The 22,963-nt window shown below is 44.0% G+C and overlaps 1 protein-coding gene across 3 annotated transcripts in view; it reads left to right on the top strand.

Annotated features, from left to right (window-relative positions):
- LOC123366223 (GDNF-inducible zinc finger protein 1-like) overlaps nt 1-8,894 on the top strand; it is a 180,569-nt gene extending 171,675 nt beyond the window's left edge. For all 3 annotated transcript variants that reach the window (XM_045009468.1, XM_045009467.1, XM_045009469.1), the window contains 4 exons: nt 1,025-1,119; nt 3,067-3,234; nt 4,060-4,217; nt 6,276-8,894. In XM_045009468.1, coding sequence (XP_044865403.1) covers nt 1,025-1,119; nt 3,067-3,234; nt 4,060-4,217; nt 6,276-6,518 — 664 coding nt within the window. In that variant the 3' untranslated portion in view covers nt 6,519-8,894. The remainder of the gene's footprint in view (nt 1-1,024; nt 1,120-3,066; nt 3,235-4,059; nt 4,218-6,275) is intronic.
- Nucleotides 8,895-22,963: the final 14,069 nt, after the last annotated feature.

The following is a 22,963-nucleotide window of genomic DNA, read 5'->3' as shown; positions in this document are numbered from 1 at the left end:
ATTTTACTGGACCAACTTCTGTGGGGGTGAGAGAAAAGCTTTCAAGCCACACAGAGCTCTTCGTCAGGTCACCTACTCTTGTCTGTCTGCACTCACTGTTGTTCTCTCTCCTTTGCCTCATTCACCTGCTAAGCTGGGCAAGCAGCCCTTTTATTTGAAATAACCCCTGGCTTTATCAGTTCCTGGCTGGATCACAGCAAGAGCATACATATACTCACACAAGGAGTTTATCAGTATCAGGAGCTTCTCAGAGGAGTAGGATATTGGGTTCATCACTCTGGTGTATCGTCTAGCAGCCAGTATAGGACAATATAGTTGGACTGTCAGTCCTTTTGGCCACAGAGTTTTAGGACTGATGCTGCTGTTGAGGCACGAAGGAAGAAAAAGAAAGGAACAGCCAGAGGAAAATCTTGCATGCTCCTCTTTAAGGCATTGTAAGAGAATGATCCTGAGCTGGTGTGAGTCAGCCGAGCTCCTTCAGATTAATGAAGCTACACTGATTTACTCAATCTGAGAAGTATAAATGTCTTTGCCAAGAATTCTCTAGGCTTTCTTTCCCCTCCCCCCCCATTCATGCAAAATCCAAAGTATCAGACAGGGTCATTCATTGCAACATTACACCTTGGGGTCTGCATGCACCTTTGATGTAATATGCATGCAAACCTTTAATTTCCTTGCTGAGCTGAACACATTTATGCCAACTCCCACATAGAAAATCTAGGTAAACTCTCCAGGACCGTAACATCCACAGTACAGGAAATTAATTTCAAGAGGAAATGCTATTTTAAACCCCACTGACTATTTAATTTATTTATTTAGTGCTTAATTTGTGCTGGGGCTTGCCAGGACTGAGCCCTGGCACATCTAAGCTTGGCGGTTCATAGCCCTAGCACCTCTGGGCTCGCTGCCTCAGTTATGAAAGGGAAAAAAATTGCTCGTGCCCTGACACCTCTTTCATTACAAATTAGGCACTGCCTGTCTAGCTGTGTTTTCTCAATATCTCTGTGTGTTTCACTGCCTGTAGGTCTCATACAGGAGAAAAGCCATATATTTGTGAGGACTGCGGAGCTTGCTTTGCTGACAAAGGCAAACTAAATGGTCACAAGAGGACACATACAGGTAGGAATTAAATACCGTGGGCCTCGCCCTGTACCATTCTCACCCCTTTATTTGGTCAGATTAAATACAAGTTGTCTGCAGGACATCTCGGTAGAAAAGAAATCATCCAAATTCCCTCTCGGCAGCAGGGAATAGGTGGGGGCAGAGAATTGCACATTATATTTTTAACTCACAGGAGGTACTCAGATGATGAGGGCCATTTGGGTACCTGGATAGGTAGACATCAGACAGCCTGTCTGAGATGCAAGACCAAAGAAAGAGATTGGGATAGAGAGATGGATTTTGGGAGTCATCTGCATAGAAAAGGCAGCAGAGGCCAAGTGAGTAAATAGTTAAGTCCAAAGCACACCACGAAGAGTTGCAAAGGGATCTCACAAAACTGGGTGACTGGGCAACAAAATTGCATTTATCAACACTGAATTTCATCTGCCAAGTAATGCATACTAGAAAACATAATGCCAACTATACAGTAGAGCCTCAGAGTTACGAACACCAGAGTTACAAACTGACCAGTCAACCACACACCTCATTTGGAACCAGAAGTACAGCAGCAGCAGACACAGATAAATAAATACAATACAGTACTGTGATAAATGTAAACTTAAAAAAAAGGGAGTTTCCAAAAAAAAAGATTTGGCAAGGTAAGGAAACTGTTTCTGTGCTTGTTTAGTTTAAATTAAGATGGTTAAAAGCATTTTTCTTCTGCATAATAAAGTTTCAAAGCTTCATTAAGTCAATGTTCAGTTGTAAACTTTTGAAAGAACCATAACATTTTGTTTAGAGTTACGAACAAACTCCATTCCCAAGGTGTTCATAACTCAGGTTCTACTGTACATACAAAATGATGGGATCTAAATTAGCTGTTACCTCTCAAGAAAGAGATCTTGGAGTCATTGTGGATAGTTCTCTGAAAATATTCACTCAATGTGCAATGAAGTCAAAAAAGCCAACAGAATGTTAGGAACCATTAGAAAAGCGATAGATAATAAGACAGAAAATATCATCTATTTAAATCCATGGTACGCCCACACCTTGAATACTGCATGCAGATCTGGTCGCCCCATCTCAAAAAAGATATATTGGAATTGGAAAAGGTACAGAGACAGCAGAAATGATTAGGGGTATGGAACAACTTCCATATGAGAAGAGATTGAAAAGAGCGGGATTTTTCAGTTTGGAAAAGAGACAACTAAGGGCGATGTGGCAGAGGCCTATGAAATCTTGACTGGTGTGGAAAAAGTGAACAAGGAAATGTTACTTTCTCCTTTGCATAAGACAAGACGTAGGGGTCACCCAATGAAATTAATAGGCAGCAGGTTTAAAACAAACAAAGGGAAGAATTTCTTCACACAACACTCAGTCAACCTATGGAACTTTTTGTCAGGGGATGTTATGAAGGCCAAAATCATAACAGGGTTCAAAAAAGAATTAGATAAATTCATGGAAGATAGGTCCATCAAGGGCTATTAGCCAGAATGGGCAGGGATGGTGTCCCTAGCTTCTGTTTGCCAGGAGCTGGGCATGGACAATGGGATGGATCACTCAATGATTCCCTGTTCTGTTCATTCCCTCTGAAGCACTTGGCATTGGCCACTGTTGGAAGACAGGATACTCGGCTAGATGGGTCATTGGTCTGACCCAGTACGGCCGTTCTTATTTTCTTAATGAAGTCATATAGGGATACAGTGAAGAGGGAAAAAAGGAGTCAGAGCCCTGAGACATGCCAACAAAGCATGCTGGATGGGAAGCCAGTTGAAAACCAAGAGAGCACAGACTCATGGAAATCAAAAGGTTAATGATAGTCCAGGAGAAGGGACTGATCAAATGTGTCAAAGGGAGAAGGAGGATAAGCATGGACAAAAAACAACAAAACATTGGACTTGGCCAGGAAGAGGTTATGGAAGTAACTGGTAAGAGAATTCAGAATGTCTTTTGTTTTTTTTACAGGAGAGCGTCTCTTTAAATGTGACGTGTGTGGAAAACATTTTGCCACCAATGAATACTTAAAATGCCATAAGCGATGCCACATGGGAGCTAAGCCCTATAAATGTGATGTTTGTGGGAAAACGTTTGGACTGAGAGCCTCGCTAGCCCAACACAGTAATGTTCATGCAGGTAACAAAGAAAACAGATGTTTTTGGCAACAGATGAGTAGATACCGATGGAAGTTTGGATCTGAAATTGTATGCAAAAATGATGTTAGCCTTTAACTCAACAATCTTTTTGATGGGCTACATAAGTATAGTGAGGGGGGAGTGATTTGGAGCCAGAGTTCATACTTACTCATATTTTTTGTAAAAGGAAAAATAATTCATACAGTATTTAAAAAATTAAAAATATACCCTGCATTGCCTGCTTGATACAATGTACGTTAGTTAGTTACATTGGGCCAAATGCAGTTTGACTCATTGTTTGGAAATTATTTCTCAAAGACCTTTGTTCTGCAAACACTTATGCACATTCTTAACTTTAATTATTTGCAGAGCCTGATTAAAGCAATCCAGAGCCCTGGACACCCCCCACAAATGCCCATCCTGCGTGGCCATCACCCTAGCAGAGGGTGGGCTGGTGGCAGGAGCCAGTAGCAGGGTAGCATTCCCCAGAAGAAGGGCCTGATCTGCTTTGGTAGGGAGGATTGGGCCGGGTAGCTACCTCCCTGGTTCTGTTGGATGTTGCACCTCCCTTTGGAGACTCAGGCAGACCCTGCTGGATCAGTTTCACTTGGGTCACATTTTCAAGCTTTTCTTCACAACCAGTGGGGCTAGAAATATTCACGTGATTGTGGGAACCAGAGCTGTTGTGCAAGTGCTTTAATCCAGCATTGCTCACATAAATAGTCCTGTTACTCTCATAAGTAAAGTGAAGCATGTACCGATGCGCTTGCAGGATCAGGCCCAAAAGGACTGATGTTCAGCGGTTTTGGGTTTTGTTCATTTGCAGAGACGCGTCCATATTTTTGCGAACAGTGCGGAAAAACATTTACTCAGCAAGGAGCTCTCAGGCGTCACCAGCGTATTCACACCGGTGAAAAACCATACAAGTGCAGGGCTTGTGAGAGAACCTTCACAGACATGTCTACCTTACGGAGACACGTATCGGTACGTTGCCTCTCTTTTGCCTTTGTAGCAATTAAACTGCGGTACAGAGGTTTAATTAGGGGTGAAGGGGCGGGGAGCTACATTTCTGCAGTTGATTTTTTTTTTTTTAATTTATTAGGGATTAGAGTTGATGCTTCAGTTTTGATTCCTTAAGAAAAATAAATTCTGTTAGGATGAGGGGGAGGATTAGGGTGCTGATTTACAATTACATCAGGCTTTTAATATTATTTATTAGGGTTGTCAAACAATTACAAAAAATAATCACAGTTAATTGCAAGTTTTAAAAAAAAGTTGAGATTTATTGCAGTTTTAATTGCATTGTTAAACAATAATTCAATACCAATTTAAATGTGTTATAAATATTTTGGATGTTCTACATTTTCAAATATATTGATTTCAACTACAACACACAATACAAAGTGTACAGTGCTCACTTTATATTATTATTTTATTACAAATATTTGCGCTGTAAAAAAGATCAAAGAAATAGTATTTCTTGTAACTTACAAATAGAGAATTTTTTTTGTTACATAACTACACTCAAAACCAAAACAATGTAAAGCTTTAGCGCCTACAAGTCCATTCAGTCCTACTTCTTGTTCAGCCAGTTGCTAAGACGAGCAACTTTGTTTACATTTACGGGAGATAGTGCTTCGCACTTCTTATTTACAATGGCACCTGAAAGTGAGAACAGATATTTGCATGGCAATCCTGCAGCTGGCATTGCAAGGTATTTACATGCCAGATATGCTAAATGTTCGTATGCCTCTTCATGCTTCAGCCACCATTCCAGAGGAAATGATTTGCGTTAATTGCTTGAGTTAACTGCGATTAATTGACAGACCTATTATTTATAGAGTTGTAGCACCTAGGTGCCACAGTCATGCACCAGAACCCTGTGGTGATAGGTACTGTACAAAGTCCCTGCCCCAATGAGTTTGCAATATAAAGATGTATTTCTGGAGCTGTTAGATTGAGGAAGAGAAACGCTAATTCCAAGATGATGTACCAATTCCCAGGCCTGTCAGCCAAACTGGTCTTAAAATCCAGTTATATCCAGTTACTTTTAAACAGCAAAATCTGATCATACAGGAAATGAAACATGAGGAAAGACAAGAATGTAGCTAATGTAAAGAGGATGCTGCTATAGCTGGGTTGGTTTTTAAAAAAAATCACAAGTAGAGGTCTGCTCGAGCCTAATTTTTAGGCCCAACCTGGACCTGAACCAGACCCAAGCCCACCCAACCTGAGCCTAAGACCCAAACTGACCTGAATCCTTCCTGCGAACCTGAGTCAGCGTCTCCGTCACCTCCTGCCTGCGGGGCTGGCACAGTGGCAGCTGCGTGTGCTGCATGGCTGCTTCCCTCCACTGTGCTGTATGCGCTATGAAATGAGAGTCACTGCCACTCTGGCACACACTCTCTCTGTGACTGTAGCACACACAGCGCAGCGAGGTGGCAGTGGCCGGCAGGAGCAGGGGGCACAGCTGCCACAGGCAGGAGGAGGAGAGCCCACCCCAGCCATAGATCATCCGATTGTTTTCCCATCTGATTCAGACCCAGCCCTTGTAATCAGGTTCCGTTGGGATTAGGTCTGATCACAAATGCTGTGGAAAGTGGCTTAGCCTGCATACTGTAGTTACAAGATACAGTGTCTTACCATTTCTTGAAACTTCAGATGCATTCTCAGAGTTTTGATAGGACACACAGCTCCAGGAGATAAATTGGACTGCGAGCAAGATCGCTAGAATGCCATTTGGGTCCTTGAAGTGACCTCTTTGGGGAGGAAATCAGGACTTTCCCAGTTTCCTTTGGTCAAGTCTAGTTCCAGGTCCACTGTGTCATAGCAGTGGACCTGGAACAGAGTTAGTAATGTAGAATCATTCTCACATTTCAGAGCCTAGCTAATCCCTTCGCCCATCCCAGTGCAGCATTGGAATGTTAAAATCAACCCTATTCCATTTCGAACATGGTTAATGAAAGTAAAATCTTCAATTGTTTTAAATTATTATTCAGAAACTTTTCTTTCCTCTATAATCTTTGGTTTTTTCCCCCCTAGATCCATGACCGGAATGCTCACTGGAGAAGTTTCTTAATAGATCTTACTACCAAAAAAGACCATAATTGGTCCAAAATAGAAACCTTATCAGATGTCTGTATGGGTGAGGACTCAGCACCTGAAATTTGGTCAGTTGACCAAGGTAAACTTTATAAACCAGAAAGTATTAGCGTAAAAAAAGCAGAACAGAGGCCATCTAGTTTTAACATGCGAGATGCTGATCACTCCCTTTTATACTTGTAACTTTTATTGCTCTAACCAGAAAATTATAAAATCTCTTGCTACACTCTGAACGAAAACATTTCAAATCTTTTTTCAATATAGCTGCTTCATTTTTAAGCTATGTGAGATACTCTTATCTTTTTGCAATTGATACAAGATGTTACATTGAAGTCTTTTATCTTGTTATAGTAAACTATTTATGCCAATTAGGTGTTAGACCTATGCACAGAGTTTTATTTTTAAAAAATATCTTGAATATATCACACAGTAAAATACCCATTTAATTAAAATATACCGGTATGTTTGTTTTTGTGTGTGTATCTATATATACATGCACATGCATAATAGTGGTCTTGTAAATTATTGTCTTTATAATAAAGATATTATGTTTAGAACAATCCACATAAAACATAATCTATGCTGTATCTAATTTATTTGTACATATTTTATTGTAAAATATTTGTAACTTTCTCGATCAATACAAAAATGTTCAAATATTTGCTGTGTAATGTTATAAACCAACTAGAACATAGCTGGTTAATGATAGAAGTCAGTGATATATGCTGTTTCCCAGCTTTCGATGGTTCATTTTGTCTTAATACTGTGATATTTGCTTTTAACCCCTAAATATAATTTCTTTGTATACTGTAAAAATAAACTTCAAAATTATTTCTTAAAGAGTGATGGGACACCTCTTAGGTCCATATGTAAAATAAATAATAAGCTGTGAATTATGGGCCCAATTTTATAATTCAAAGGTTTGACTGCACAACCCTAGATTAAAATAAATCGGCTTTTGCATGGGATGTAGTTTTATTGGCCTCCTGAGAGTTTGAGCATTCAAATTCCCAATGGCTTTCATAAGAGTTGTAGATTCTAAACACCTCTGAAGATTACAATCCTTTTATTATTCAAAAAACTGCATATATTATTATTGAGATCTTAGATGTGCCGAAGTCAGGACGTTCAGAGCTTTGTTTCTGAGACCAATTGTAACACCGAGCACCGTTGCACATATTTAGTATTTTGTATTACTGAGAATGGCGTTAAATGCATGTCTTATTACACGGTGTGTTCAGCGTGGGGGATTGAAGGTTATGCTGAAAACAATACTTTTGAATTGCGTGATTATGGGCCAGATTCATCGTTGATGTAATTCCAAAACCAATGGAATTGCACCACGGATTAAATTGGTCATATGTTCTAAAATCTCATGTTGCATTAATACGATTTTTTAGAAAATGTGTGTGTAGGTGTGGGGGAGGGGGATGATTGAATTTTCTTGATTTTGGGATAGGAGCAACTTGATTGGTCAAACTGCTCATGTGCTGCAGAACAACCCTCTCCCTGCTTCTCTGCCTTCTATCCCCCCCACTCACACATAAATTGTCTCCTGAGGAGAGACGTACCCCGTTTCTCTTGGTCTAAGATGAGCTGCAGAAATTGTAATGCTACAGCTCTCTCTGTGCCCTAGGATAGCTCCTGGATCTATCATGATCTTCCCCAAGAGCCCACTGAATTAATAGGATGGACTGATCTGATCCTCTCAACTCCTGCTGTTCAGTGGAGCCATCTACGTGGTAAGTGATGGGACTTGCTGGGGGAGGCATCAGCCTGCTCCTGTGATCTTTTTGTTTTGTGTCTGCAGCTCTGAGAGTTCTTGCCTCTCTCTCCCTCTCCCCACCCCTTTCACACACTGTTCTTAACATGAGCAAGTACCCATTGTGTGAATGCAGGGAGCACCCACCTCTTTGGCAGATGGGAGTCTCTGCCCCATGCTCTTGCAGAGACTGCTGCATTGTCTGAATGGCAGCACAGCAATAAATTCTGATCTCAATGTTCTCTGATGATTAAATGTTTTCTGCTAGCTTGGGGGTGAATATCTTAATTTGTTGGTGAGTTGGCAGCTGCGTTCTTAAAGTTGAGAGAAATGCTATGCAAAGTCCTGGTCATGACTGATGGTTGCCTGGACAAAACAGCTAATGTTTTGTGAAGTAAGGCTCCTAAATAAAAGTAGCCTGATAATCAGGTGTACTGAGTACCCATAATCTCCACTGCAAGCACTTTAAGCACTTATTAGCGCTGGAAAAAATGAGGCCAATTTTATTTAGATCCCTAAATTATAGGTGATACAGGTAGCAATCCCTACAGTTAAGATGCTGTTTTTCAGTTATGTATAATCATTTGAGCTGAAATTTTCCTTGATGAGTGTTTGCCTCACACATGACTTTTTGGTAAACTTCAGCAAAAACGGTTCAGCTATTTCTCAGAACGAGACTAAGGAAAAATGTTACTTTTGCCCATGTTAAAAAAGATCTTATAACCATTGTCTTAAGAAGCTCAAGCATCTTTATGCTTTGGAGGAGGGACTTGACATTTGGCAAGGGGAATCGTGATGTCAGGGTTTAACTTTTGCCATGCGATTAAAAATCCGCCCAAATTTGGCCAAGTTGTGAGTTGCTGGGAATCTCAGTTTGCACACGTTCAATAGAGATTCATTGGAGTTCAGTAGCTACATTCTCCAAAATTTCAGTCTGCACTGAGCCTGCTCTAGCTTAGGGATGCAAGGGCTAAGCCCTATTGCTCCTTGCAGCAGCCAGGGGCAGCTCTGGCATGGCATGCAGGAACTGAGAGCTGGGTGACTGTCTCTCCTGTGCTCTAAATGCTTCCCCTGCTTACACCCACTCAGTGAGGAGGAGGAGGAAGCAGCCTGGCTCAGATCAACAGAGGTGAGGAGCTCGGGCTGGGATATGGAGCCAGAAAGAGGGTGGATGCTGGAACTGGGATGAGGAGTTGAGTGGGAGCTGGGGGTTGTACAGTAACTCCTTGCTTAACGTTGTAGTTCTGTTCCTGAAAAATGTTACTTTAAGTGAAACGATGTTAAGTGAATCCAATGTCCCCATAAGAATTAATGTAAATGGGGGCGAGGAGTTAAGTTCCAAGGCCATTTTTTTGCCAGACAGACTATATATATGCACGCACATACACAGTATAAGTTTTAAACAATTTAATACTGTACACAGATGATGATTGTGAAGCTTGGTTGAGGTGGTGAAGTCAGAGGGTGAAAGAGGGTGGGATATTTCCCAGGGAATGCTTTATTGCTAAATGATGAACTAGCATTTGGCTGAGCCCTCAAGGGTTAACACGTTAGTGTAGCTTCACACCGTAGGAGGAAGTACGAATAAAGAGAGGGAAGACAGCATGGCAGACAGAGAGAGAGAGAGAGTGTGTGTGTGTGTGTGTGTCCCTTTAAGTATGCTGACCCCACTCTAAGTACATTGCCTTTTTCAGTAGCTCAGCAAGTTGAGGCAGCAGCTGCTGCCAGCCAGCTCCCTCCATCCTGAACCATGTCCTGCCCACCCCTGCTCTATGGAGATGGCCCGGTGGGGTAAAGGGGCGGGGGGCGGGGGACATCCTGACATTAGCATCCCTCCTTCCCCCGCGCCCCCCACAACAAGCAGGATTCTCCCAGGAGCAGCTCCAAGGCAGAGAGCAGGAGCAGAGCAGGCAGTGGGGGGAGGGACAGCTGAACTGCCGGCAATTGCTAGCCTGCTGGGTGGCTGCCATACAGAGAACTTAAGGGAGCGGGGAGCTGATGGGGGGGCTGCCCCACCAGCTAGCTGCAACGGGCCGCTCTTCCTGCAAGTGGTGGACAAAGCAGGTGGCTACCAAACAACATTATAAGGGATCATTGCGCAACTTTAAACAAGCATGTTCCCTAACTGATCAGCAACATAACAATGAAACAACTTTAACTGGGAGGACTTTAAGTGAGGAGTTACTGTAACCACTTGACTACATTTCTCTCAGAACATGGTGTAGAACTCAGGCTTCCTGAGTCGTAACATTCCTCAGCTGTCAGCAAATAGCTGGAAACACACGGGTAAAATATGTGCCTCAACTCCTAGTGGCCGGCCTACATAGAGGATGATTCCAGGTACTCCGCTAGCTCAGGCAGAGGTCTGTATGTGGATCTAAAGGTTCTAACCCTGCTGATGAACCATATGGAGTCAAAACGGTTCCAAATGCTGGAACATCTGGGGTTTTTTCAGTTTGCTCTTTTAAAAATAGAGGAAATTAATATATACACAGAGCTGCAAAGTCAACCACTCAAAAGTTGGAAATGCCAGACCCAAGGTTGCCTGTTCAACTGTACTTTGGCCATTTTGTTTTCATTCATTATAATAATCTTTACATGATCAAATCCAGAGGACCCCTGCCTCAGTTAGTGCACAGTGTGGTCAGTGTTCAGGGAACGAATCAGGGTTGTGGGGAGAATGAAGATGTCTGTTAGGACCCCTGCCTTATTTGTTGCAGTCGTTGGAAGGTGCATGGTGGACGAGGCAGGGGACTTCAGGAAGAGAAAGGATGGTCTTGTGATTTAGGCAGTTGAGTGTCACTCCTGATTCTATCCCTGCATCTGCTAGAGTTCCTATGTGATGCTAAGCAAGCCATTTAAACCAAACTTTCCTGGGATGGTTCCTCATTTTCTGGGTGCTCAGCATGAGAATCTGGGGTCCGATTTTCAGAAGTGCTCAGGCCTCACAGTTGCAACAGAAGTCCACAGGAGTTGTGCTTGGAACAAAGTGCTAAACTCTGAAAAATCAGGCCATGGACATTTTAATCAAATTAGCGTATACTTTTGACACTAATATCTCCGTGTCTCAGTTCCCCATTTGGAAGAGAGGAGGATAATCCCACCTTTATCTCACCAAAGCGAAATTGCCCAGTGACCCTACTGATTTTTTGGCAGGCTGTTTATTTCTGATGTACTATTTTTTTAAATTGGTGTTGGTTTTTGTCTCTATCGCTAGTTGCTCTTCACATTTGTTTTTATCCTGCCTAATTATACTTTTACATATAGGGTGACCAGATGTCCCGATTTTATAGGGACAGTCCCAATATTTGGGGATTTTTCCTATATAGGTGCCTATTACCCCCCACCCCATCCTGATTTTTCACACTTTCGGTGTGGTCACCCTATTTACATATGAGTTGCCAGAGTTTATGCTCCTTTCTATTTACCTAAGTATAAGGTGACCATTTTTTTCAAATTTAAAACCAGGACATTTAAAATAGCTCAGCCAGCATGAGTAATAGTCGCTGTCGTAGAATATAAATTGAAAAAATATTGAGGAGTATGCCTATCTTTTATTTTCTTTAAGTGAAAGAATACAATAAAATGTACTACTTTTATTTATATTATATATTATGAAAGTAATTTTGCGAAAAAAAAATATTTGATATGGGTAGATTAGTACATAATTGTATACTTAGGATTTTGGGATCCAAGTAATAAAGAAACAAGTGTAGCAGTAAAACAAAATGGTTTTAATAAAAAATGGTACAAAAGTACTTAATCTACATTCCTAATTTTGCTTCTTATATTTTTGTGAAGAGTGGATTGATTTTAATAATAATTCGTTTTCCTGGATGTTTTTATAAAATTCCATGCAAGTTTGGTTAAAATTATATTTAGTAATTAGCAAACATTTCAAAGTTTCAACATGTACTTGAGTTTTCTCACTGGACCAGATATTGTTCATAAAAGAAAAAAGACGTTCGGCAGGTGCATTGGTTCCTGGTAAACAGAGACAATATTCTACCAATTTTCCAATATTTTTGTAGGAAACATCATTTTCACTGAAGGCTTTGAATATTTCAATCCATCTGTTCGATAGTGGTACAGAATTTTGTCTCCAGTGAGTAATTTTTTCATGTGTAATGTAGCGCAGGACAAAGCAGGTTTCATCAAACAGTTCATCTTCTACTAAATTGATTTCAGAAAAATACTGAAGAATGTAATCACTGCAAACTTGAATGTTGTCACCATTTCTCTTTCTCCTCGTCATTGATTGGATTATGAAGACAGCCACTTACGAGCGTAGGAACGGAATTCAGTGGACGTTGTGGACCCAGCTTGATGACCTGGACTTTGCCGACGACCTTGCACTCCTTTCACACAGCAAACAGCAGATGCAAGAGAAGATCAACGTAGTGGCAGCCACGTCAGCACAGGTCGGCCTCAACATCCACAAGGACAAGACCAAGATCCTCAAGATTAACTCCATCAGCAATGACCCAGTCACACTGAATGGAAGCCCCCTGGAACAAGTGCAGTCTTTTACCTACCTAGGCAACATTATCGATCAGCAGGGTGGCACAGATGCAGACATCAAAGCAAGGATTGGTAAGGCAAGAGCAGCCTTCCTACAGCTCAAGAACATCTGGAGCTCCAGAGAGCTATCTTTGGCAATAAAGATTCGACTGTTCAATTCCAATGTGAAACCAGTCTTACTGTATGGAGCTGAAACCTGGAGGACAACTAAAACAACTGCTAGGAAGATCCAGACCTTCATTAATAGCTGCCTTAGAAGGATTCTTCAGATCCGCTGGCCAGACACCATCAGTAACATCCACCTCTTGGAGAGGACTCGTCAACCTCCAGCAGAGGAAGAAATTAGAAGAAGAAGGTGGGGCTGGATAGGACACACACTACGCAAGCAGCCAACCAACATCACCAGACAGGCATTGCGGTGGAACCCCCAAGGCAAGCGGAAAAGAGGCCGTCCAAGAAACACCTGGCGACACGACCTTCAGGCTGATTGCACAAAAATGGGCTATACCTGGAACCAGTTAGAGCAAATGGCCCAGGATAGAGGACTCTGGAGATCTGTTGTTGGCGGCCCATACCCCGACTGGGGTGACGGGCATGAATGAAAGAATGTAGCGCAGGACAAAGCAGGTTTCATCAAACAGTTCATCTTCTACTAACTTGATTTCAGAAAAATACTGAAGAATGTAATCACTGCAAACTTGAATGTTGTCATGGGTGAGTTTAGTGTTTAACAAAACCCAATTGAATTTTTCGGTATGCTTAATAGGTCCTTCCCATTCCTCTAGATATTGAATCCATGTGTCATAAAATTCCTCCACTTTTTCTTTGAAAATAGCAGGTTTTAATATGCCTTCTTCCTCAAGCTGCTTCAAATTTTGCCGCACCTGTAACGGCAAGAAAACGTTGGCTTTTCTGTCAGCTAATTTTGTTTTTAAGTCACTGTAAATATTGCTAGTTTCTATAATAGAAATCTCCTGTCCTTCTATTTTCAAAATAGCATTGTGGAACATTGATGACACGTTATGCAAAAAAGTAAAGCCAAGACTCTGTCTCTGAATTATCAAAATAATTTGTGATAATTGTGGGGCTCTTCTCGTTTGAGGCAAAATATGATTTTAAGGCAGGATATATTTGTAGGACGCGCTCAATCGCGGGTCGTAACGCCAACCATCATGTGACACTGTATCCCAAGACTTTCTTATATTCGATGTCCACGAATTCACAAAATTCTTTCAATTCATTAATGCACACTGTATATATATAAAAGTATGAATAAATAGAAATAAAATTTGCAGCATCTAAATCCTCTTCCAATAACTGTTTCGCATAAGGCACCAGCACATCGGTAACTATTGCCTCGCATTTTGTTCTAGAACATGTAAACCTGGCATCAAAACATGTTTTAATCAGTTTGCAGGTACAATCCATTGATCGGAATGAGTGATTATGCATTACTGTGTGGTACGCCCATAAACCTTCAGCTGCAGCTAGTTTTCTTTCAGCATCTTCAAATTGTTTTTTCTTAAAATATGATGTCACACTCGTACTTGCAATTGCTGCAGACATGGCCCGTTTATGTTTGACTGTTTGTATGTGGTTTTCAATGTCGGTTTTTCCACTGTTTGCAATAGAAAATATACTTCTGCATTTTACACATTCCACCTCACTATTGTCATTATTAGTACTTGCTTTGATGAATGTATATTTCGATTTTAACTTGTCATTGAAGACACACTTTCGTCGTTTTGGCGCCATGGGTGTCCAAAAATAAACAATTATTACAAACTTTGTTGGATGTCGCTCTTGGTCCGAGGGGGCGAAGTCACCAGTCCAGGATCGAGGGGGGCGAAGATGCCGGTCCTGGTCCAAAGGGGTGAAGTCATCGGGTCCTGGCGAAGCAGCGAGGTGCGCCGTGAAAACGGCGGAGCGAAAAGCTCGAGTAACCAAGAGAGCGCGGAGCTCTGAGGGCCAGTGTCACAGTCCGAAGATGCCAGATCACTGGTGCCTGTCCTGTGCTGCGGAGGGCCTTTTATAGTCCGAAGCTAATACCGAATTGGTCGATTTTGGCAGGCTCTGTGTGATGACGTCATCATCGAGTTCCCACGGTCGGGCTGTATGTAATGCGCGGGAGTATTATCGAAGAGTCGCCGCGGCCACAATATAGTGAGAGTGCGTGTGCTGAATGCTGAGTATTGCCGAGATCCAACGACGAGAACCGTTGTGTAAAATAAAACAGATTTAGGCTGGTTTATCAAGGATTGATTTGATGTACTCAATCTTTTGATAAATTAATAATTTTTGATTTTGTAGTCCTAAACTGTACTGGTTACGTCTCAATGTCCAAAAAACCAGTACTGTACTGGTAAAACCAGTACGTATGGTCACTTTAATCTGAAGTGATATAACTGCAGGCTAGTAGTATAAGGGCCGTACCATCAATCAAACCCTAACCCTGCTCCTTGACCCCTTAACCTGTCCCTTGACCCCTTAAACACCACCTTACTGTCACCAGAAGTCCCGCCCCAGAGGATATTACTTCTGGGGTCAAGGTAGCCACATGACCAGAAGCAAGTATGCCATGTGACCCCTCTAAGAATTCCGTCCACTGCCCTCTACCCATCAGGATGGGTATTGTGCCATTAGCAGTGCCCTGAGAGGAGATTTGACCAATCAGGGTGAGTTGCGGGGCGGGGTGAGCCGTCCGTAAGGGGGTTGTGTGACCCCTCTAAGAACTTCTCCCACCATCCTCTACCAATCAGGAAGGGTTTCAGCTGCTGGGGACCACCCTGAGAGGAGATTAGACCAATCAAGGCAAGTTCTGGGGTGGAGTGAGCCATTTGGAAGTGGGTTGTGTGACCCCTCTAAGAACTCCACCTATTTCCCTCTACCAATCAGGATGGGGTACGCCCCGATAGGACCACCCTGAGAGGAGATTTGACCAATCAGAGTGAGTGCTGGGGTGGGGTGACCTGTTCGGAAGTAGGTCATGTGGCCCCTCTAAGAACTCCTCCCAACGCCCTCTGCCAATCAGAGAGCAGCACCATTACCCCATAAGTCCCAGCTCTGGGCAGAGGAGGCCATCTCTGACCAAGGACACATGTTTTAGAAATTGTGGAAAGGCTGCTGAGAGGAAACATGGACTCCTTTACCATCCCTGTGAGAAGTTTGGACTTTGTTTTAGCTCCGAGCACCTTTGGACTTGTGTGGAGAAAGTGCTACCTCAGTGACAGTTCCAAGGAGGACCGTTTCACTCAACGTTGATCGATACGTTGGAATCCGACCCCGAAACCTTGTTAGGCATCCCGATTAGTGTGAAGGCCTCTCATTGTCCACCCCCTTCGAGGTGGAAGGCGATCATGGCTTGGGGAAGTCACCAGCAGACAAGGTGAATGGAAAAGACATTGCTCGGTTAAATGAATAATTAAGAAACGACGGTTGAGGATGGGGTGTAATGGGGCTAGGAACCAGGGATTGCATAAATTAACAGCAAGCAGTAGGGTGCTTACACTGTTCTTTACTGAAAATCTCTCAACAGCTCAACGATGCCTTTCTAGAGTCCTCTGAGTACTTACACAGCGGTAGCCCTGTGGGAGTAAATATATCGTGCATCAGCTGTTTTTGCTCGTGCCTGAGACACAGATCTCAAGAGGAAAATCTGGAAAAGGACAAATGGAAGAATGAACTGTAGTAAGATGAGGCCTGAGGCCTGATCTGAAGTAAGGGTCAAGATGTTGCTAAGCAAATTTAGGCTGTGAGCCAGAGGCAGGCCCTGCTCACAGAAATTGGCAAAAAGAGGGCTGCTAGAAGAGGAAGGGTTTCAGCTGCTGTGTACAGATGTGGTCTCCTCACCTCAAAAAAGATATTCTAGCACTAGAAAAGGTTCAGAAAAGGGCAACTAAAATGATCAGGGGTTTGGAGAGGGTCCCATAGGAGGAGAGATTAAAGAGGCTAGGACTCTTCAGCTTGGAAAAGAGGAGACTAAGGGGGGATATGATATAAAATCATGAGTGATGTTGAGAAAGTGGATAAGGAAAAGTTATTTACTTAGTCCCATAATACAAGAACTAGGGGGTCACCAAATGAAATTAATAGGCAGCAGGTTTAAAACAAATAAAAGGAAGTTCTTCTTCACGCAGCGCACAGTCAACTTGTGGAACTCCTTACCTGAGGAGGTTGTGAAGGCTAAGACTATAACAGCGTTTAAAAGAGAACTGGATGAATTCATAGAGGTTAAGTCCATTAATGGCTATTAGCCAGGATGGGGTAAGGAATGGTGTCCCTAGCCTCTGTTCGTCAGAGGATGGAGATGGATGGCAGGAGAGAGAGCACTTGATCATTGCCTGTTAGGTTCACTCCCTCTGGGGCACCTGGCACTGGCCACTGTCGGTAGACAGATACTGGGCTAGATTGATCTTTGGTCTGACCCGGTACGGCCGTTCTTATGTTCTTAGGAACGTATGCCAAGACAGCACCAGAACAGCTGGGTACGAACACATCCCACACAGATAACAAGGAACAGGCAGACCCAGCCTAATGACAGTATAAAAGCACAATATGATGAATAGACAATATGGAAGGATAATATGATGGACAGATTTGTTCGAAACGACCTGTGCCAGGAGAAAGGTAGTAATGCGCAAAGGGGCTGCACCTCAATGCGTCAGGAGCGATGAGTAATCTGTTCTGCACCTGTGTATAAGAATACGTACCGGAGAGCACATCTTTGTCCGGCCTAGGGTGCAGTGGAAAGCCCCACCACTGACTGAGCTGTGTCCATTGCAGGGAGCACCACACCAGTAGCTACTGACAACAGGAACCAGCTCAGACTCCCTTATGGTAGGGGTCATGGCGTCCATTTTTACAGGCGGCTCTAAAAGGTTGTGTTAAAGCAGGCAATTAATAAAACTTATTTAAATGTGTCAATACAAATGTGTCCCCTGCTCCATACTTGTGTGAGTAAAACATGGTACATGCCATGTCTCCACAGACGGCTCTGTTAAATAACTATATTACACTCCCCCGGAAGTTGGGAGCTTTGGTGGGGTGACCGCTACCATAAGGAAGTCTGAGCCGGTTCATTCTTCCATTTTGTCCTTTTCCAGATTTTCCTCTTGAGATCTGTGTCGCAGACATGAGCAAAAACAGCTGATGCACAATAGACTTACTCCCACAGGGCGACCGACGTGTAAGTTCTCAAAGGCCTGTAGACAGGCATCTGTGACAGGTGGGATCACAGAAACCCCCTGGGAGCTGCCACCTGATGTGTCCAGACTACTGCTACCCCTGCTTTCCCTGCCAGCTCAGGACCCCAGGACCCTGTCTTGCTGAGCCAGACACTCCCGTCTGCTCCAGCACAGACCCAGGGTCTGAATTACTTGTCCCAAGCTGCAGGTTTACCTGAAAGCAGCTAACAGAACTGTTCCTGTCTTTAACACTCAGATGCCAAGCTCCCAATGGTGTCTAAATCCAAATAAATCCATTTTACCCTGTATGCAGCTTAAAATGCGCAAATCTATATCTAATCAAACTGAATACAGATAAGATCCCCACCAGTTCCACAATGCTCCTTTGACAGACGAATCTCCTTTTAGCCTGGGTCCAGCAATCACTCACACCTCCTGCAGTCACTGTCCTTTGTTCCCATTTCTTTCGGGTATCCTGGGGTGGGGGTGGAGGCTTTCTCTTTAGCCAGCTGAAGACAAAATGGAGGGCTCTCCCAGGGGTTTAAATAGACTTTCTCTTGGGGGTGGAGATCCACTCCTCACTCCTGTGCCAAGTCCAGCTCCAAGATGGAGATTTGGAGTCACCTGGGCAAGTCACATGTCCATGCATGACTCACAGTTTTTACAGGGAGCATCCATTGTTTACATGCTACCTTGAACTTCCTCAAGTAGACTTCTTATGTGAATTGGAGCATTCCAAGATCCATTGTCCTTTCAGTGTTTCTTGATTAGGTACTTAATTTCCCCAGGAACTGACCAAATGCTCTACTAAGGTTATTTAGAAATCAAGCCGGTACACAGCCAACATTCATAACTTTGAGTACAAAAATGATACATGCATACAAATAGGATTAATACATTCAGTAGATCATAACCTTTATGGAGATATGTTACATGGCATATGTAGCATAAAACACATTCTAAGCATATTTCCATAGAGCCTTATGGGAGGTACCGTCACACCCTCCCCCTGAGCTTACTGCCAGAGACTTGGACACTGTCCATGGCGGAGGCAGTACATGTAAAATCCCTGTTTGTTTTTGGTTACACTCCTTTCAAGTACCTTTAAACCATATGATGTCATTCCTAAGGGTCCTAGCCAGTTTTGGGGGTCCTGGTCCTCAGATGCCAGAAAACAGGTTGGGGTGTAGTATTGTTAACAGAACGCAGACAGCGATATCTGTTACAGTGGAGGTGTTTTGGCATTTAGCCACCAATGCCATGAGGCGGTGTGCCTCAGTTTCCCCTCCTGCACAGCAGCATGGGGCTGTTATGCTTTTGCTGCTGTTCCAAGCTTCCAGACTGTTTACAGGTGTAGGCTGAAAAGTAACATGCTTGTGGGGCTCTCCTGTCACCATCCCTAGCATGTACAACAGTTTCTTCCACAAAGCAGGTATGTCCCACATCTTTAAAGGGTTTAACACTAGTACGAATTCCTTTGTTTTATCCCATAGGTGAATTAGCAAAAGACACAAGGTTAACAGCAAATCTACGGTGGACAGGCTTCGTTCACTCAGTTTGACTCCTTTAGTGTCTATTGCATTTTCCCAGCTCTCTGTAGCCTCTGGTAGGCACTCTGCCTCTTTGGAGAAGGCTTTTAATTCCGGCACGTGGTTGAGCCTTTGGCAAGGAGAGGGTGCACTGCCACCATGCCTGCCCTCGGCCCCTCCCTCTGGAATGTCTCTGGGCTGGACCGCACTCCCTTGGGAAGTTCCACCCATGCAGAGATTCCCCACCACCCCCATCTTGGAGAGAGAGTTTTATCTCTTACAGGTGCAGCAAGAACTCCACCTTTCAATGGGGGGCTCTGGACCCCTTGGGCACCCCACTTTCTGTTCCCAACAGGCCAGCTGGATGGACTCCCCCGTTCAGGAGATCTGACCCCCAGGTTTCCCTTACAACATGAACCATAGGAGAAGGGGCTGGCATTTAAAATGCAAACTTTTCACCCTCCTCCTGGGAAAGTCCTTCCCACAAAAGGTGGGCGGACTCTCTGCCCCCCCTTCCATCTGGGCTTCCCTCTCTGGGCTCCCCTCTGGGTCAGACACTCCTGTGTCCCCCGAAAGGGAAGGTGACCCTGGTCCAACTGTGGGCTCACAGCTACCAGCTATGGCAGACTTTTCACTGGCCAGCAAAATTCCCCCCTTTTCACTCAGGTTGGGTTTGCTTCCAGCTACAGAGATCTTGGGGTCTGTTTCCACCACTGTGGTCACCAGGACCCCAACTTCCACCTTTGGGACACACGTCTCTATGCACCCCAGGGCAGGCACTGCCCTCTGCTGACCTGCAATTTCCTGGCAGTCAGCAGCTGTGGTGGCCCCCCTGTTACAAGGTGGTTCCTCCCCCTCCCCTGGGGAGATGATTACGGGACAGGAGCTGGCTTCGTCCAGCCCCTCCCTCTGGAACTTTCCTTGAGCCCCGGGACTACAGGAAATGGCCACAACCATCCCTGCCCCCAAAGCTGCATTCTTTACTGCTGCAGAGGAATCTAGGAGACACCCTCCTATTCCCCCAGCAGTCCATGTGACTTCACCCCGCACCGACCCCGACTGCTAACCAGCCCTGGGACAGATTCTGCCACACTAAAGAAATCGTTTCCCAATAGAAACGGTGCAAAATTGTGTGCCACCGTTGTAACAGTCGGTTCAGCCTGCAAATCCTTAGTTTGCGTGTGTACTTTAGCTAAAGGTGCAAAGACTTTGTAACCCGCTAACAGCTCTAATTCTGCCATTTTACCTGGCAACAAATCCTTCTTCTGGGTAAGGTCCCTCCTGACCACAGAAATCTCAGCACCTGTGTCCCTCAGTCCAAGAAGCACTGCACCATTCATTTGAACAGCATGCATATGCTCCTTGTTTGGTTGTGTGGAAGCAAGCTTTACAAATCCTGGGTGGAAAGAGGCCACAGCCTGGCTCTGAGAAGCTACAGCTTCATGTGTTACTTGTTGCCTGTTTCTACTCAAAAAGGGGCACTTAGTCCTCAGGTGCTCAGTTGACTTACAATCATAGCACCTCTTGGGCTCCTCTGCTTGCACAGGAAATTTGGGACGAGTTCCAGGGGAATTGGGAGGTTCCCCAGCCTCCTTTTTCCCCAGGGGTGAAATGGTGATTCTGCTTTTCCCCAACCCTGTACCCCCCTCCCATTGGTTTATGTTTGATTGCAGCTTGTGCTTGCTCATAAGAGTCTGCAGACCCAGCTAATTCACCCACTGCATTCACCTTTTTGTCCCACACATACTGGTTTACATATTCCCTGCACATATTCAGGAAGTGTTCCTGAGTAACCAGATCACACATCCCTTCGAAGCTTGTAATGCCCTTCCCCGACACCCACTTGTCTACCAAATCTCTCATTTCATTGGCATAAGCCACATTACTCAATCCAGATCCCCTCTTAAGACTCCTGAATTTCACCCTGTAGGTTTCAGGTGTAATCTGAAACTCTTTCAAAACCAGATCCAATAGGCATGTTACTGACTATGCCCAGAGCTCTACCAGTCCATTTTGCTATCAATGTGGTCAGCTTTTGATCTTCAGGGATGGCATGCAGGGTGCCCAGTCTCTTGAAGGTGATGAAATATTCAGCGATAGCGCTGGATTCCTCATACTGTGGACACAGTTGCTCCCATTTATGAATTTTTGGGGAAGTGGAGCCAGCAGGTGGAGGGTTTTGTCTCTTTGACTCCGTTACAGCCAGTTCATGCTTCTGGGCCTTTCTCTGGGTCTGCATAGCTCTCTCGTGGGCAGCCTCTTCCCTGGCTTTTTCTACCTCCACCCTTGCTGTCTCTGCCTCCATAGCTCTCTCGTGGGCAGCCTCCTCCCTCTCCATTAGTCTTTTATGTTCATTTTCTCTCTCTTTTGCTTCCAGTCTAGCCAACTCTAGTTTGTTAGGTGCTTCACGGCTAGTCATTTTCCTGCTTTCTTCTTCTGGGCCACATCCCCTCTGCAGTTCACTGAAAGTGGGATGCACTCAGCTCAAGGGATTCTTCGTTAACAGAGACTTTCACAGTGCCCAGTGTTCAGCCTTTCTGGGCAATTTGCACCCTGTGCAGTTTTAGCATCTTCAGATCTTCTCTCTTACTTATTTTGCTTCCTTTTCTGTCCCTACTTCCCTTACCCAAAATAAGCAAATAGAAAATAACAAACCAGTAACCACTTGGTCTGTTCTCCAGCCACCGACCACACTCAAAACTCACTTAAAATCACTACCAGTACCTCAAAGCAATCAGATGTGTTTACAGATTCTGCTGACTACGCCACTGTGACAGGTTAGATCACAGAAACCTCCTGGGAGCTGCCACCTGATGTGCCCAAACTACTTCAAGCCCTGCTTTCCCTGCCAGCTCCCTGTCTTGCTGAGCCAGACACTCCCGTCTGCTCCAACACAGACCCAGGGTCTGAATTACTTGCCCCAAAGCTGCAGGTTTACCTGAAAGCAGCTAACAGACGTGTTCCTATCTTTAAACTCAGATGCCCAACTCCCAATGGGGTCTAAACCCAAATAAATCCCTTTTACCCTGTATAAAGCTTATGCAGGGTAAACTCATCAATTGTTCGCCCTCTATAACACTGATAGAGACATAGGCACAGTTGTTTGCTCCCCCAATACTCTGAGTTAATTCATAAGTAAATAGTGATTTTATTAAAGACAGAAAGTAGGATTGAAGTGGATCCATGTAGTAACAGACAGAACAAAGTAAGTCACCAAGCAAAATAAAAGAAAATGTGCAAATCTATATCTAATCAAACTGAATACGGATAAGATCCTCACCAGTTCCAAAATGCTCCCTTTGACAGACTAATCTCCTTTTAGCCTGGGTCCAGCAATCACTCACACCCCTTCCAGCCACTGTCCTTTGTTCCCATTTCTTTCAGGTATCCTGGGGTGAGGGTGGAGACTCTCTCTTTAGCCAGCTGAAGGCAAAATGGAGGGCTCTCCCAGGGGTTTAAATAGACTTTCTCTTGTGGGTGGAGACCCCCTCCTCACTCCTGTGCCAAGTCCAGCTCCAAGATGGAGTTTTGGAGTCACTTGGGCAAGTCACATGTCCATGCATGACTCACAGTTTTTACAGGGAGCATCCATTGTTTACATGCTACCTTGAACTTCCTCAAGTAGACTTCTTC

Source organism: Mauremys mutica, chromosome 3, assembly GCF_020497125.1.
Source record: "Mauremys mutica isolate MM-2020 ecotype Southern chromosome 3, ASM2049712v1, whole genome shotgun sequence".
Lineage (NCBI taxonomy): Eukaryota > Metazoa > Chordata > Testudines > Geoemydidae > Mauremys > Mauremys mutica.
Note: the sequence above shows the minus strand (reverse complement) of the source record. Positions and strands in the feature narration are given on the sequence as shown.